The sequence below is a fragment of the Salmo salar genome, chromosome 14 (genome assembly GCF_965601325.2).
Source record: "Salmo salar chromosome 14, fSalSal1, whole genome shotgun sequence".
NCBI lineage: Eukaryota > Metazoa > Chordata > Actinopteri > Salmoniformes > Salmonidae > Salmo > Salmo salar.
The window spans coordinates 89,694,068-89,711,787 of NC_138304.1; the positions used below are offsets into that span (position 1 = coordinate 89,694,068).

Below are 17,720 nucleotides of genomic sequence, written 5' to 3' on the forward strand. Positions count from 1 at the left end.
ATTGAGAAGATATAATTGTGTTGTGTTTTGGTGATTAAACCAATGTATTCATTATATTGCACAGTAAACATATATATTTTGGAACAATGTTTGTGTGGTAAAACATGACTACAAACAAAATGACTGGCTGTGTTACAATTGTTTTGAAAATTCACCACATAAAAAACTGTAACTGACCAATTATAGTAAGGAAATTACTATCTATGTAGTTCAAATGTAATCTTTGTATGTGATGCGTACAGCATAGATATTTGCATGGAAATAACCTTGGTCTTTTGTGTCATTTCTAAAAGCTAAAACCAGTATGTACTTTTAGCATTCTCATTGGTCTTTTGTTCTGGTTCTCTTCTCCTTCCTCATTTCTTCATAGGAAGTGTGGTGTGTGTGTGTGTGTGTGTGTGTGTGTGTGTGTGTGTGTGTGTGTGTGTGTGTGTGTGTGTGTGTGTGTGTCTGTGTGTGTGTGTGTGTGTGCATATGTTTGGCCAGAGGAAGTGCTCTCGCCTCACTATGCATGCATCAGTTGAGGGTGTGAACTGTGAAACTCTGACGGTCATTAGTAATAGTGTAGCTGACATTCTTCCTCTGGCTGATCTTCAACACACAGAGCCAAAGACCATGTTCAACTAGAATCTCCTGCTACTGGCCCTCCAATCCTGACGACTCCACACGACTCAGCAGCTAGGTGAGTTTTCGAGGCTGTCATACATTTATTGAGGTATGTGTCTGGTAAAAGTGTACTAAGCCTATATATAAATGCAAAATGTAACAATTTCAAAGATTTTACTGCATTTAGAACAAAATCAGTCAATTGAAATAAATTCATTAGGCCCTAATCTATGGATTTCACGACTGGGCAGGAGAGCAGACATGGGTGGGCCTGGGAGGGCATAGGCCCAGTCAATCAGAATGAGTTTTATTACAGACATAAAAAGGGCTTTACTACAGACATAAATACTCCTCAGCACCAACTTTCAAGGAACGGGACACTAATCCGGACGCTTATAAGAAATCCCGCTATGCCATCAGACGAACCATCAAACAACCAAAGTGCCAATACAGGATTAAGATTGAATCCTACTACACCGGCTCTGACACTCGTCGGATGTGGCAGGGCTTGAAAACTATTACGGACTACAAAGGGAAACTCAGATGCGAGCTGCCCAGTGATGCAAGCCTACCAGACGAGCTACATGCCTTTCATGCTCGATTCGAGGCAAGCAACACTGAAGCATGCATGAGAGCACCAGCTGTTCTGGACGATTGTGTGATAACGCTCTCGGTAGTCGATGTGAGCAAGACCTTTAAACAGGTCAACATTCACAAAGCCACGGGCCCAGACGAACTACCAGCACGTGTACTCAAAGCATGCGCTGACCAATTGGTGTCTTCACTGACCTTTTCAACCTCTCCCTGACCGAGTCTGTAATATCTACATGTTTCAAGCAGACTACCATAGTCCCTGTGCCCAAGGAAGCAAAGGTTACCTGCCTAAACGATTACCACCCCGTAGCACTCACATCGGTACCCATGAAGTTCTTTGAAAGGCTGGTCATGACATCAACAGCATACCCTAGACCCACTCCAATTTGCATACCGCCACAACAGATCCACAGATGACGCAATCTCAATCACACACCACATTGCCCTTTCCCACCTGGACAAAATTAACACCTATGTGAGAATGCTGTTCATTGACTACAGCTCAGTGTTCAACACCATAGTGCCCACAAAGCTCATCACTAAGCTATGGACACTTGGAATAAACACCTCCCTCTGCAACTGGATCCTAGACTTTCTAATGGGCTGCTCCCAGGTGGTAAGGGTAGTCAACAACACGTTTGCTACGCTGATCCACAACACAGGGGCCCCTCAGGGGTGTGTGCTCAGTCCCCTCCTGTACTCCCTGTTCACCCACAACTGCGTGGTCAAACACGACTCCAACACCATCATTAAGTTTGCTGACGACACAACAGTGGTAGGCCTGATCATCGACAACGATGAGACAGCCTGAGGAAGTCCGAGACCTGGCAGTGTGGTGTGAGGACAACAACTTCTTCCTCAATGTGTACAAGACAAAGGAGCTGATCGTGGACTACAGAAAAAGGCAGGCCGAACAGGCCCCTATTAACATCGATGGGGCTGTAGTTGGGCGGGTTGAGAATTTCAAGTTCCTTGGTGTCTACATCACCAACGACCTATCATGGTCCAAACACAGCAAGACAGTCGTGAAGAGGGCACAACAACACCTTTTCCCCCTCAGAAGACTGAAAATATTTGGCATGGGTCCCCAGATCCTCAGAAAGTTCTACAGCCGCACCATAGGGAGCATCTTGACCGATGGCATCACTGTCTGGTATTTCAACTGCTCGGCATCTGACCGTAAGGTGCTACAGAGGGTAGTGTGTGCGGCCCAGTACATCACTGGGGCAAAGCTTCCTGCAATCCAGGACCTATATAATAGGCGGTGTCAGAGGAAAGCCCAAAAAATGGTCAAAGACCCCAGTCACCCAAGTCATAGACTGTTTTCTCTGCGACCGCACAGAATGTGGTACCGGACGCCAAGTCTAGGACCAAAAGGCTCCTTAACAGCTTCTACCCTCAAGCCATAAGACTGCTGAACAATTAATCAAATGGCCACCTGACTATTTACATTGACCCCCCACACCCTCCATTTGTTTTTTACACTGTTGCTACGCTGTATATTATCTATGCATAGTCACTTCACCCCGACCTACATGCACAAATGACCTCTAACCTGTACCCCTGCACATTGACTCGGTACAGGTATCCCCTGTATATATCCTCGTTATTGTTATTTTATTGTGTTACCTTTTATTATTTTTTACTTTAGTTTATTTAGTGAATATTTTCTTATCTCTTTCTTGAACTGTGCTGTTGGTTAAGGGCTTGTAAGTAAGCATTTCACAGTAAGGTCTACACATGTATTCGGCGCATGTGACATATAAAGTTTGATTTGATTTGCTGGTCACGTTTGGTGAAAGATTATTTTTTTTACTCTGACTATAAATAGCATTGACACACAGCATGATAAATATTTGCTGACATATCATGCAAATTAACCAAGATATTATCTTCTGATTGTTTCCACTGTGTCACTGTTTCCTGTGTTCTCTTATTAGTTCAGCAGAGTGACAATTGGACACTACAGTTTTAATATAGCATCTACTCCAGTTTACTACTCTATAATGTGAATATAGTGAATACTAGATAGAAACCTGGAAATGCTGAATTTAATCAGGATTTGACAAAACATTTGGAAAACCAGGAATTTTCACTGTGTGTTATGGGTGAGGTAAAAAACATATAGGCTACACAATATAGCCAACTGCTGTACACACAAATGGACCTTCCAATTAGTTAACACATTTTACAACATAAGTTATACAGTATTTTCATTATATAGAAAGGGGGTAGGATGGAAAGAGCTCAGAGCCACCCCTCAGGTTTTACAGTCTACTGCGTGTCCTGGTCGAGATAGCACTCTGGCTGTTAATAGAGAAGTTACAACATGCACACATGCACATGCATGACAGGGACGCAGGTGCTGGATGGGGCCTTCACTGGCCAGCCAGATTACTCTCTGTCTGCTATCTGAAGTTTGTGTTGATGACTAGCTTGATGACCAGCTATACCTTATGTCCCATTAGAGTGGCGCTATGGGGAATGTGATGTGGGGACGGGGAGCTGGGGACAAAACAAATTCAAACTACCATGACAGTGCATTAAAGGGTAAGTCTTCTATCTTTTTTGAGATATTGAGCAGTTATTTGCCGTTTCTTTGTGATACTGCAGTTTTTGATACTGTAATGTGTTTAGGCTTAACAAAATACATGATGTTCACACAGCTTTGAAAGATGACTCAGGACTTTTTAGATGACATACTGTTTACCCATTTGTCCAAGTGTTTCATATAATTCATTTGAATTAGAAGTTACAATGAGACAATTATTTCCTATATTTCTGGCAAATTGTGTCTCTGTTAACGTCTATCTAATTGTGTAACATTGGCGGTTCCTCAGAAGGAGAAGATGACACACTTGTAGTTCTCCATGACTATCCTTCTCCAGACATCAGTGAGCCGATCTTTAGGATGGGAGAGAAGCTGAGGGTCTTGTCTCAGTAAGTAGAGTCAGTACTTTGTCTGTCTGTTAGAACAATTATAAACCCACAGCCTCTGCACTAGCGTTGCAAAGAGAGGGTATATTAGAGGGAATACTATATATATATATATATATATATATATATATATATATATATATATATATATATATATATATATATATATATATATATATATACACACTGCTCAAAAAAATAACGGGAACACTTAAACAACACAATGTAACTCCAAGTCAATCACACTTCTGTGAAATCAAACTGTCCACTTAGGAAGCAACACTGATTGACAATACATTTCACATGCTGTTGTGCAAATGGAATAGACAACAGGTGGAAATTATAGGCAATTAGCAAGACACCCCCAATAAAGGAGTGGTTCTGCAGGTGGTGACCACAGACCACTTCTCAGTTCCTATGCTTCCTGGCTGATGTTTTGGTCACTTTTGAATGCTGGCGGTGCTTTCACTCTAGTGGTAGCATGAGACGGAGTCTACAACCCACACAAGTGGCTCAGGTAGTGCAGCTCATCCAGGATGGCACATCAATGCGAGCTGTGGCAAGAAGGAGACGCTACCAGGAGACAGGCCAGTACATCAGGAGACCTGGAGGAGGCCATAGGAGGGCAACAACCCAGCAGCAGGACCACTACCTCCGCCTTTGTGCAAGGAGGAGCAGGAGGAGCAGGAGGAGCACTGCCAGAGCCCTGCAAAATGACCTCCAGCAGGCCACAAATGTGCATGTGTCTGCTCAAACGGTCAGAAACAGACTCCATGAGTGTGGTATGAGGGCCCGACGTCCACAGGTGGGGGTTGTGCTTACAGCCCAACACCGTGCAGGATGTTTGCCATTTGCCAGAGAACACCAAGATTGGCAAATTCGCCACTGGCGCCCTGTGCTCTTCACAGATGAAAGCAGGTTCACACTGAGCACATGTGACAGACGTGACAGAGTCTGGAGACGCCGTGGAGAACGTTCTGCTGCCTGCAACATCCTCCAGCATGACCGGTTTGGCGGTGGGTCAGTCATGGTGTGGTGTGGCATTTCTTTGGGGGGCCGCACAGCCCTCCATGTGCTCGCCAGAGGTAGCCTGACTGCCATTAGGTACCGAGATGAGATCCTCAGACCCCTTGTGAGACCATATGCTGGTGCGGTTGGCCCTGGGTTCCTCCTAATGCAAGACAATGCTAGACCTCATGTGGCTGGAGTGTGTCAGCAGTTCCTGCAAGAGGAAGGCATTGATGCTATGGACTGGCCCGCCCGTTCCACAGACCTGAATCCAATTGAGCACATCTGGGACATCATGTCTTGCTCCATCCACCAACGCCACGTTGCACCACAGACTGTCCAGGAGTTGGCGGATGCTTTAGTCCAGGTCTGGGAGGAGATCCCTCAGGAGACCATCCGCCACCTCATCAGGAGCATTCCCAGGCATTGTAGGGAGGTCATACAGGCACGTGGAGGCCACACACACTACTGAGCCTCATTTTGACTTGTTTTAAGGACATTACATCAAAGTTGGATCAGCCTGTAGTGTGGTTTTCCACTTTAATTTTGAGTGTGACTCCAAATCCAGACCTCCATGGGTTGATAAATTGGATTTCCATTGATTATTTTTGTGTGATTTTGTTGTCAGCACATTCATTATTTCATTCATTCAGATCTAGGATGTGTTATTTTAGTGTTCCCTTTATTTTTTTGAGCAGTGTATATTATAACTTTCAAAGTTATACCAGAATTTTGGAAACTTTCAAGGTCTTTGGAGAATTTTATCACATGACCTTCCCCGTAGCTCAGTTGGTAGAGCATGGTGTTTGCAACGCCAGGGTTGTGGGTTCGATTCCCACGGGGGGCCAAGTACAAAAAGAAGAAAAAAAAAAATTGTATGAAATGAAAATGAAATGTATGCATTCACTACTGTAAGTCGCTCTGGATAAGAGCGTCTGCTAAATGACTAAAATGTAAATGTAAAATGTAGCCTTTTGGGGTAATTCAGATTATCCCAGGTGTCTGTAATTATCTCTGGCCCTCTGTGTGCCCTTATCACATGTAACGTGTACAAAATGATCAAATAAGATGATTTTGAAACACAAAATAGAATGACAAACCTGGAAAACATTACCCGAAATATAAACCATACAACTTTGTGAATACCATTGGTGTTTAATATGAAGGTTTCAGCATGAAATATACTTTATTTATTTTTTGATGTCAATATGTCTTTCTTGTAAAAGTTTTGGCACCAAACTGAGCGCAATTGTGAAAAAAGCTGAAGAATTTATTTTAAAAATGCCATTGTTGATTAGATGTTTTCATCATTAATTATGATATTTGAACCATATGGTCTATCTATCCACTAGAAACTCATGGACACATATATAAAAAAGCAATACAGTATGCATATATTTTTTTGTAAAGTTATTTGAGTATAAATTATCATAGATTACAGTAACTTTGGTAAATTACCGGTAGTTTTGCGACCCTACTCTGTACTAAAAGCTTCCTAGGGCAGAAATTGATAGATGCAGAGTTACAGATATAGATACCGAGACAACAAAAGAGGACAGACACAGTCCTTTCCAAAACAAAATGGAACACTCTGCATACAAGTATAACTACTAAGCATGCAATAATACAGAACAACACTACACAATCAATAACATTTTGCACACAACAAAGAATGAACACATTGGGGGAAACCTGATGCATAACACTTATCACTTATACAAACAGGGGAGAACTACAATTTCAGATTTTGTTTCCGCTACAGTGTAGCCTATTGAAGTTCTCCTTTAATCTGTGTTCTTCAGGGAAGGCAACTGGTGGAGAGTCCGGTCTGTCCAATCAGGAAGTGAGAACTACATCCCTAACAACCATACTGCCAAAGTCTACCATGGGTAAGCAATGTTAAAACTATGTTCTGTATTGTCATAATTAAAGGCTGTGTTGACTTGATTCTGTACAGTGATATAATGTATACCGTCCCCTTGTGTGTGTGTGTGTGTGTGTGTGTGTGTGTGTGTGTGTGTGTGTGTGTGTGTGTGTGTGTGTGTGTGTGTGTGTGTGTGTGTGTGTCTGTGTGTGTGTGTGTGTGTGTGTGTGCTGTTTTAAGATGGCTGTTTGAGGGAGTAGTGAGGCAGAAGGCAGAGGAACTACTTAGTCTCCCTGAAAACAGAGTGGGTTCCTTCATGATCAGAGAGAGCACCCAGCAGAGAGGTGAGTCCATGAACAGTTAATGCCCTACCAAGTTATTCCTTAAAACCTCACTAGGGTAGGGAGCAGCATTCAGAATTTTGGATGAAAAGCGTGCCCAAAGTAAACTGCCTGCTACTCAGGCTCAGAAGCTAGGATATGCATATAATTTGGATATTTGGATAGAAAACACTCTAAAGTTTCCGAAACTGTTAAAATAATGTCTGTGAGTATAACAGAACTGATATGGCAGGCGAAAACATGAGGAAAATCCATCCAGGAAGTGCTATTGTTTTGAAATGGCTGTTTTTCCATTGAAAGCCTATCCACCATACAAAGACTTATGACCCAGTTCACAATCCCTATGGCTTCCACTACATGTGGCCAGTCTTTAGGCATTGTTTCAGGCTTTTCCTCTGAAAAATAAGGGAGAAACACCACTTTCAATGAGAGGACAGTGGACATTTCCAGACATGAGTCCTGCGCGTGACCGGGAGCGAACCTTTCTTGTTTTTCCTTTTCTATTGACGAAGCTATTGTCCAGTTGAAATATGATAGATTATTTATGACAAAAACAACCTGAGAATTGATTCTAAACATCGTTTGACATGTTTCTATGAACTTTTATGGTACTTTTTTGATTTTTTTGTCTGCCTGCTGTGACCGCGCTTTGTTCCAATGGATTACTAAACAAAACGCACCAACAAAACAGACGTTTTTGGAGATAAAGAGGGACTTTATCTAACAAAACAAACATTTATTGTGTAACATGGAGTCTTGGGAGTGCAACCATATGAAGATCATCGAAGGCAAGTGATACATTTTATCGCTATTTCTGACTTTTGTTACTCCTCTACTTGGCTGGTTACTGTTTGTAATGATTTGTCTGCTGGGCGCTGTTCTCAGATAATCACATGGAAAGTTTGCAGCCATCCACTTCCTTATGTCTGAAACACAGGCTTCCAGCGAGGGCAATTTTGGGGCTTCACCATGTTTCATTGAAATGTACAGCTGTGTGTCATCCGAAAGTTAACATTATGTTTTCGAATGACATCCCCAAGAGGTCAAATATATAGTGAAAACAATAGTGGTCCTAAAACGGAACCTTGAGGAACACCTTTACAAATCACATTTACAGTTGATTTGTCAGAGGACAAACCATTCACAGAGACAAACTGATATCTTTCCGACAGATAAGATCTAAACCAGGCCAGAACTTGTCCGTGTAGACCAATTTGGGTTTTCAATCTCTCCAAAAGAATGTTGTGATCGATGGTATCAAAAGCAGCACTAAGGTCTAGGAGCACGAGGACAGATGCAGAGCCTCGGTCTGACGTCATTAAAAGGTAATTTACCACCTTCACAAGTGCAGTCTCAGTGCTATGATGGGTTCTAAAACCAGACTGAAGCATTTCGTATACATTGTTTGTCTTCAGGAAGGCAGTGAGTTGCTGCGCAACAGCTTTTTCTAAAATGTTTGAGAGGAATGGGAGATTCGATATAGGCCAATAGTTTTTTATATTTCCAGGGTCAAGGTTTGGCTTTTTCAAGAGAGCCTTTATTACTGCCACTTTTAGTGAGTTTGGTACACATCCGGTGGATAGAGAGCCGTTTATTATGTTCAACATAGGAGGGCCGAGCACAGGAAGCAGCTCTTTCAGTAGTTTAGTTGGAATAGGGTCCAGTATGCAGCTTGAGGGTTTAGAGGCCATGATTATTTTCATCATTGTGTCAAGAGATATAATACTAAAACACTTGAGTGTCTCCCTTGATCCTAGGTCCTGGCAGAGTTGTGCAGACTCAGGACAACTGAGCTTTGGAGGAATACGCAGATTTAAAGAGGAGTCCGTAATTTGCTTTCTAATGATCATGATCTTTTCCTCAAAGAAGTTAATGCATTTATTACTGCTGAAGTGAAAGCCATCCTCTCTTGGGGAATGCTGCTTTTTAGTTAGCTTTGCGGCAGTATCAAAAATAAATTTTGGATTGTTCTTATTTTCCTCAATTAGGTTGGAAAAATAGGATGATCGAGCAGCAGTGAGGGCTCTTCGATACTGCATGGTACTGTCTTTCCAAGCTAGTTGGAAGACTTCCAGTTTGGTGTGGCGCCATTTCCGTTCCAATTTTCTGGAAGCTTGCATCAGAGCTCGGGTATTTTCTGTATACCAGGGAGCTCGTTTCTTATGACAAATGTTTTTAGTTTTTAGGGGTGCAACTGCATCTAGGGTATTGCGCAAGGTTAAATTGAGTTCCTCAGTTAGGTGGTTAACTGATTTTTGTCCTCTGACGTCCTTGGGTAGGCAGAGGGAGTCTGGAAGGGCATCAATGAATCTTTGGGTTGTCTGAGAATTTATAGCACGACTTTTGATGCTCCTTGGTTGGGGTCTGAGCAGATTATTTGTTGCGATTGCAAACGTAATAAAATGGTGGTTTGATAGTCCAGGATTATGAGGAAAAACATTAAGATCCACAACATTTATTCCATGGGACAAAACTAGGTCCAGAGAATGACTGTGGCAGTGAGTAGGTCCGGAGACATGTTGGACAAAACCCACTGAGTCGATGATGGCTCCGAAAGCCTTTTGGAGTGGGTCTGTGGACTTTTCCATGTGAATATTAAAGTCACCAAAAACAATGACTACAAGGTCCGATAGGAATTCAGGGAACTCAGTGAGGAACGCTGTATATGGCCTAGGAGGCCTGTAAACAGTACCTATAAAAAGTGATTGAGTAGGCTGCATAGATTTCATGACTAGAAGCTTAAAAGACGAAAACGTTTTTTTTTTTGTAAATTGAAATTTGCTATCGTAAATGTTAGCAACACCTCCGCCTTTGCGGGATGCGCGGGGGATATGGTCACTAATGTAACCAGGAGGTGAGGCCTCATTTAACACAGTAAATTCATCAGGCTTAAGCCATGTTTCAGTCAGGCCAATCACATCAAGATTATGATAAGTGATTAGCTCATTGGCTATAACTGCCTTGGAAGTGAGGGATCTAACATTAAGTAGCCCTATTTTGAGATGTGAGGTATCACGATCTCTTTCCATAATGGCAGGAATAGAGGAGGTCTTTATTCTAGTGAGATTGCTAAGGCGAACACCGCCATGTTTAGTTTTGCCCAACCTAGGTCGAGGCACAGACACGGTCTCAATGGGGATAGCTGAGCTGACTACACTGACTGTGCTAGTGGCAGACTCCACTAAGCTGGCAGGCTGGCTAACAGGCTGGCCCTGTCTATGTTGATAGATAAAATCAAAGCACCCCTCCAGCTAGGATGGAGTCCGTTACTCCTCAGCAGGCCAGGCTTGGTCCTGTTTGTGGGTGAATCCCAGAAAGAGGGCCAATTTTCTACAAATTCTATCTTTTGGGAGGGGCAGAAAACAGTTTTCAACCAGCGATTGAGTTGTGAGACTCTGCTGTAGAGCTCATCACTCCCCCTAACTGGGAGGGGGCCAGAGACAATTACTCGATGCCGACACATCTTTCTAGCTGATTTACACGCTGAAGCTATGTTGCGCTTGGTGACCTCTGACTGTTTCATCCTAACATCGTTGGTGCCGACGTGGATAACAATATCCCTATACTCTCTACACTCTACACTGTAGATTTAGCCAGCACCATCTTCAGATTAGCCTTAACGTCGGTAGCCCTGCCCCCTGGTAAACAGTGTATGATCACTGGATGAGATCACTGGATGATTCGTTTTAAGTCTAATACTGCGGGTAATGGAGTCGCCAATGACTAGGATTTTCAATTTGTCAGAGCTAATGGTGGGAGCCTTCGGCGTCTCAGACCCCGTAACGGGAGGAGTAGAGACCAGAGAAGGCTCGGCCTCAGACTCCGACTCGCTGCTTAATGGGGAGAACCGGTTGAAAGTTTCTGTCGGCTGAATGAGCGACACCGGTTGAGCATTCCTACAGCATTTCCCTCCAGAAGCCATGAGAAAGTTGTCCGGCTGCGGGGACCGTGCGAGGGGATTTATACTAGTATCTGTACTTACTGGTGGCACAGACACCGTTTCATCCTTTCCTACAATGAAATTACCCTTGCCTAACGATTGCGTCTGAAGCTGGGCTTGCAGCACAGCTATCCTCGCCGTAAGGCGATCGTTCGCCTGTATATTATGAGTACAGCGACTGCAATTAGAAGGCATCATGTTAGTGTTACTACTTAGCTTCGGCTGTTGGAGGTCTTGATGAACCATGTCCAGATAAAGCGTCCGAGGTGAAAAAGTTGAATGAAAAAAAAATTGAGTGAGGGAAAAACTAAAAATATAAAAAAAATATATAAAAACCGTAAAGTTGTCAGGTAGCAAAGTAAGGTTAGCAACAAAACACACAGCAGCACGTAAACAAGTCTACAATGTTGTTTATCCATCCTCAGTTTGCTTTCTCCTATCACAGCCATTAAACTCTGTAACTGTTTTAAAGTCACCATTGGCCTCATTGTGAAATCCCTGAGTGGTTTCCTTCCTCTCCGGCAACTGAGTTAGGAAGGATGCCCATATCTTTGTAGTGACTGGGTGTATTGATACACCATCCAAAGTGTAATTAATAACTTCACCATGCTCAAAAGGGATATTCAATGTCATTCAATGTTTGTTTTTTACCCATCTACCAATAGGTGCCCTTCTTTGTGGGGATTTGGTTAACCTCCTTGGTCTGTGTGTATAAAATGCACTGCTCAACGGAGGGACCTTACAGATAATTGTATGTGTGGGGTATAGTGATGATGTAGTCTTTCAAAAATCATGTTAAACACTATTTTTGCACAGAGTCCAGTCCATGCAACTTATTATGCGACTTGGTTAGCAAATGTTTAATCCTGAACTAATTTAGGCTTGCCATAACAAAGGGGTTGAATACTTATTGACTCAAGACATTTCATCTTTTAATTTGTAATTCATTTGTACAAATTTCTAAAAACATAATTCCACTTTGACATTATGGGGTATTGAGTGTAGGCCAGTGATACAAATATAAATGTAATACATTTTAAATTCACACTGTAACACAACAAAATGTCAAGGGGTGTGAATAATTTATGAAGGCACTGTTCTTACATAATTTTTTTCAACTGGTACATAGCTACCTTCAGACAAGTAAGTCTTGTGAGGGTTATAGAGCAAAACGGAGTACACCATTGTGAGAGTCTCATCTTTGGTCCCATCATAGAGTGCCAATTATTATTAGTTTGTAGGCAAACCATTCGGACGCTACAAATGTTTTAGTGAGAAGACCGATATTCGGGATGTCTCATGTTCTGACAAATATCACTGTAGCTCAGCCACCTTCCACCTCAGATGTAAAAGGCTGCCATTGGTGGAGGATTAAACTGACCGTTTTTTAAAATGTATTATGCTAATTGGATTTTCCGGGTGCAGAAATCAACTCAAGGGGGTTATTAAACTGGACGTCAGTAGGATGATAGGAGATATTAAGGTCTATCTAGGCCTATACCTAATGCCTTTTATGTTATATTATATTTGCAGGTGTCTACTCCATGTCTGTAAAGCACAGATCCATCCAGCACTATAAAATCTTTCGCATGGAGAACAGCTGGTATTATATCTCTCCTCGTCTGACTTTCCAGTGCTTGGAAGAGATGGTAAACCACTACTCTGGTGAGTCCAAGACAGACACACACACACACACACTGAAAATAACCTCAAGCGTTTTTAAATAGCTTTGTTCTTATCAGATGCTAGCCATCTTTCCACTGTGCGTTGGCCTAGCTCTGAGAGTACACGCACTAAGAACAAAACAGGAAGTAATGGTGTTGTTGATGACCATTTTAACATATTTGTGCTCATACTAGGTCTTTCATATTGAGTGTCACACTGTTTTACTTTTATTTATTTTCTCAAACAATAACCATACAAAAGACAATAAACAAGCACACACACATTTCTCACAATCCCACTCCCCCTCATCCTTCATCCCCTGGAACTTTCCGGTGCTTGTAGCACTCTATGCCATATGGCCTCAAATTGCGTTCTATTTTTGTTCTGTAGCCCACACTCAATATTCAATATTTAAATAATAATAATAACTAATAATAATAAATAATAATACATTGGATTCATCCACTGTCGTAGTGATGAAGGATCATTTGATTTCCAGTTTTTGAGTAGAGATTTTTTTCCAAATCATTGACGATTAAAGTATGGTCCACCCCATTGGTTCTCTCACTACACCCCCATTTGCCATGTCTTGAAATATGCAGATAGATGGTTTAAAGGTAAGTTTACAGTGGAATACTTCTGACAGCCAACTTTCTAACTCCGCCCACAACTTCCAGACTTCATAGCATTCCAAGAAAGCATTAATTTGAGTCATTAGTTTTACACTGAAGACATGACTCTGACGTGGTGCTGTAGATTTTTTTTATTTTGTATAATACATTTTATACATTGGTTTATAATGGATTAAGCATACATTTGTTAAGTGTAATTTTGTTAGTTATGTTCCAACACTCCCTCCATCTTGTGTCTACCAGTTATTTTTATTAAGTCTTGATTGAAATAGTTTATTTTTTCTAAGAAATTGTCAGTTAGATAGGTAATATATACAAAACCATGGAGAAAGCCTATCATATAAGTTTCCTTTTCTGAGTCAAATACGATTCCCTCAACATTGCTCAGATGTCCAAAAGACAATCTTTTCAGTTACATGGATTTGAGTTTTCAATATTGGAGACGGTGCCAAGAATGTGCAAATCTGTCATCAAGGCAAAGGGTGAAAAATCTCAAATATATTTTTGTAATAATGGAGCTGTGAGTCGGGAAGCAGGTGCAATACCAACTGGTGAGTGAACATAAGAGAGTGACATAAAAGGGAGGAAATGATGAAGGTAATGAAGTCCAGGTGTGAATTATAATGATTAATAGGTGTGCGTAATGATGAATCCCAGGACCGGTGGTTAGTATTCCGGTGACGTCGTACGCCGAAGGGGAGGAGCAGATGTGACAGTACCCCCCCCGATTCACTGCACCAGCCGCAGGACGACGCCGACCAGAGGAACGATCCTGAGGAGTGGGTCGGTCCGGGTGGCGAAAGTGGAAATCATGGATGCTGGGGTACAGAGTGTCCTCCAACGGAACCCAACACCGCTCCTCTGGGCCATACCCCTCCCAGTTGGAGCCGACCCCTATGACGTCGGGAGTCCAGTAGGGATCTGACAGCGTACGCCGGACCCCCCTTGATATCCAGTGGGGGTGGAGGTGTGTCATGGAGGACAGTATCAGCTAGGGGACCAGGAACCACTGGCCTGAGAAGGGAGACATGAAAGAGGGTGAGATATGATAGTGACTGGGTTGTTGTAACCTGTACGTCACCTCGTTGACCCTCCGGAGAACCTTGAATGGCCCCACAAACCGGGGACTCAGTTTATTGCAGGGCTTGCAGAGTGGGAGGTTCCTGGTAGAGAGCCAGACGCGGTCCCCAGAATGGAACACAGGGGTCTCACTGCAGTGGCCTGTTCCTTCTGACGATGGACGGTGCGTTGGAGTCTCACGTGCGCGTCGCTCCACACCTCCTCCATGCGCCGGAACCACTCATCTACCGCAGGAGCTGCGATCTGGCCCGGGGTCCAGGGCCAGCTGGAAACCCAAAACACACTGGAAGGGGGTCAACTCAGTGGAGGAGTGAAGTAGGGAGTTCTGGGCATACTCTGCCCAGGGAAGGAATCGTGCCCACTCACCCTGCCGGTCCTGACAGTGACTCCTCAGGAACCTCTCCAGCTCCTGGTTCATCCTCTCCACCTACCCGTTGGACTGAGGCCGATACCAAGAAGTGAGGCTGACCGTGACCCCGAGCTTCTCCAAGAAGGCCCTCCAAACTTGTGATGTGAATTGGGGGTCATGGTCTGGGGAGCTTCCCTGCTGGAGCATTCCAGGGGGACTTGGTTTGAGCACATACGGAACAGTAGTTGACATACCGAGTGATATCCTGCACCAAGGTGGGCCACCAATATTTCTCAGCGATGTAGTGGATGGGTGCGAGAAATACCTGGATGTCATGTGATGACAGCTGTGTGTGCCCAGGTCAGCAGCCGATCCCTTATCCCTGTGGGAATGTAGATGCGCTCGGGAGGACAATTCCGGGGTGCAGGCTCCCTCTCCAGAGCCTGGCGGATGTCCACATCGACGTCCCATACCACGGGTCTCCTCGCTGTCCGTATGTACTCTAGGTTCCGATGGTCGGTGAGGATGACGAATGGTTCCTTGGCGCCCTCCAACTAATATCTCCACTCCTTTAATGCCAGCTTCACTGCCAGGAGCTCTCGATTGCCGATGTCGTAATTCCTCTGCGGAGGACAGTTTCCTGGATGAAAAAGCACAAGGATACAATTTCAATGGGTTACCCTGTCTTTGTGACAAAACTGCCCCCACGCCCACCTCAGATGCGTCTACCTCAACCACAAAAGTTAGCATGTGATCTGGGTGTTTTAGCAAGGGAGCGGAGGTGAAACGCCCCTTGAGGAGACGAAAGGCCTCTTCGGCTGCTGGAGAACACAGCAACCTACGAGGCCCAACCTTGAGGAGGGAGGTGAGAGGGGCGGCGACGGCACTGAAGTTCCTGATGAAACGGCAGAAGAATTTGGCAAACCCCAAAAACCATTGTAACCATTGACGGTGGTTGGGACTGGCCATGACCTTACCGCATCTACCTTCTTGTCCTCCATCCTCACTCCCTACGGGCTGATTTGGTAACCCAAGTAGGATACAGCCCTCTGAAGGAATTTGTCGCTTCTCTGCCTTGACGAACAGGTGATTGACCAAGAGGCGTTCCAGGACTGTTATAAAGTGGGTGATGTGATCTTCAAGGTTGGTGAGAAGATCAGGATGTCATTGATGTAGACAATCACCTGACGTCCGAGCATGAACACCTCGTTGACGAATGCCTGGAAAAATGACGGAGCATTGGCTAAGCCAAAAGGCATAACCAAGTACTCGTAGAAACCAGACATGTCATGCTGTACGACGTCTTCCACCCCTCCCCATCCCGGATGCGGATGAGATTGTAGACACTCCACAAGTCCAGTTTGGTGAAGAACCGGGCCCCGCGGAACTGCTCGATGGCTGACGGCACCAATGGGAGAGGGTACCGATACTTCTTGGTGATGTCATTGAGACCTCGGTAATCGATACATGGGATTAATCCGCCATCCTTCTTGGCCACGAAAAAGAAACCAGCCAATGCAGGAGACGTGGATGTGAGGAGGAAACCCTGTTGGAGCGCCTCTTGAATGTAATCCTCCAAGGCCTGGGTCTCAGCCACAGACAGAGAGTAGATGCGTCTGCGCGGAGGTGTAGCACCGGAAAACCGGTCGATGGCACAGTCCCAGGGGCAATGAGGAGGGAGACAAGTAGCACGGGTCTTGGAGAATACCTCCCTTAGGTCCTGGTATTCCTCCGGGATGTTGGGCTGAAGGGCAACCACAGGACTCTCAACCGACGTGGAACCACATGGGACAGGGAAGCAGGTCTTCCGGCATTCAGATGACCAGTCTGATTCTCATCATCGACCTTGAGATGGTAGGGTCATGGCGTTGAAGCCAAGGGAGTCCGAGGATGATTTTGTGAACTGGTGCACTGGTGATGAAAAAGGGGATGGTCTCCTGGTGATTGGACTCCACGGTGAGAGTGAGTGGTTGAGTAATGTGTGTGATGGTCCCAGATCATAATGGCCGACAGTCAAGATCTTGAACTGGAAAAGGAGAGAAGAGCGGGTAGATGGTAATGTTGAGGGAGGAGGCAAGGGTCTGATCCATAAAGTTCCCCGCGGCACCGGAATCCACTAAAGCTGTAGACACAGTACATGAGGGACAGTCAGCCAGAGTGATAGACACCAAAGAGTCTACCAGAAAGAGCTGCATCTGGAATCCTCACTCCTGATCCAGGGGATGAAACATCACGTGACCGTCCCTCTGCTCTAGTGGATCCCGGATTCTGACTTACCGGTCACCGCTGGAGCTTGTGCCTTCCTTGCCCACAGTACAGACATAGCCCCAGCTGTATCCATCTGTGTCGTTCTGCCGTGGAATGGCGTGTGACCCCTACCTCCATGGGTTCAGGCTCTGATCCCGAGTACTCGCAGAAGGAGGGAGAAAAGCGATGAGAATGCAAACACTCCCATAGAAGGTTATCCAGGCAGGTGGCCATCGCAATGAGTGCATCCAGGATAAGGTTGTCGTCCCGACAGGCCAATTCTGTCTGGACCTTCTCGCACAGACCTCTTCTAAATAGCGTGCGAAGAGCCGGCTCATTCCATCCACAGGAAGCTGCTACTGTCCAGAAGGTGAGCGGATACTCAGCAGCCGTCTGATTCCCCTGCTGTAGCTGAAGCAGACACTCACCTCCCTCTCTGCCCTCCGCGGGATGATCG

General features: G+C 44.4%; 1 protein-coding gene across 1 annotated transcript in view; it reads left to right on the forward strand.

Annotated features, from left to right (window-relative positions):
- The first annotated feature begins 519 nt into the window (after positions 1 to 519).
- LOC106570417 (src-like-adapter) overlaps positions 520 to 17,720 on the forward strand; it is a 28,385-nt gene continuing 11,184 nt past the window's right edge. Inside the window, exons 1-6 of the mRNA XM_014142719.3 lie at positions 520 to 682; positions 3,669 to 3,750; positions 4,041 to 4,140; positions 6,948 to 7,034; positions 7,250 to 7,353; positions 12,824 to 12,955. Coding sequence (XP_013998194.1) covers positions 3,678 to 3,750; positions 4,041 to 4,140; positions 6,948 to 7,034; positions 7,250 to 7,353; positions 12,824 to 12,955 — 496 coding nt within the window. The 5' untranslated portion in view covers positions 520 to 682; positions 3,669 to 3,677. The remainder of the gene's footprint in view (positions 683 to 3,668; positions 3,751 to 4,040; positions 4,141 to 6,947; positions 7,035 to 7,249; positions 7,354 to 12,823; positions 12,956 to 17,720) is intronic.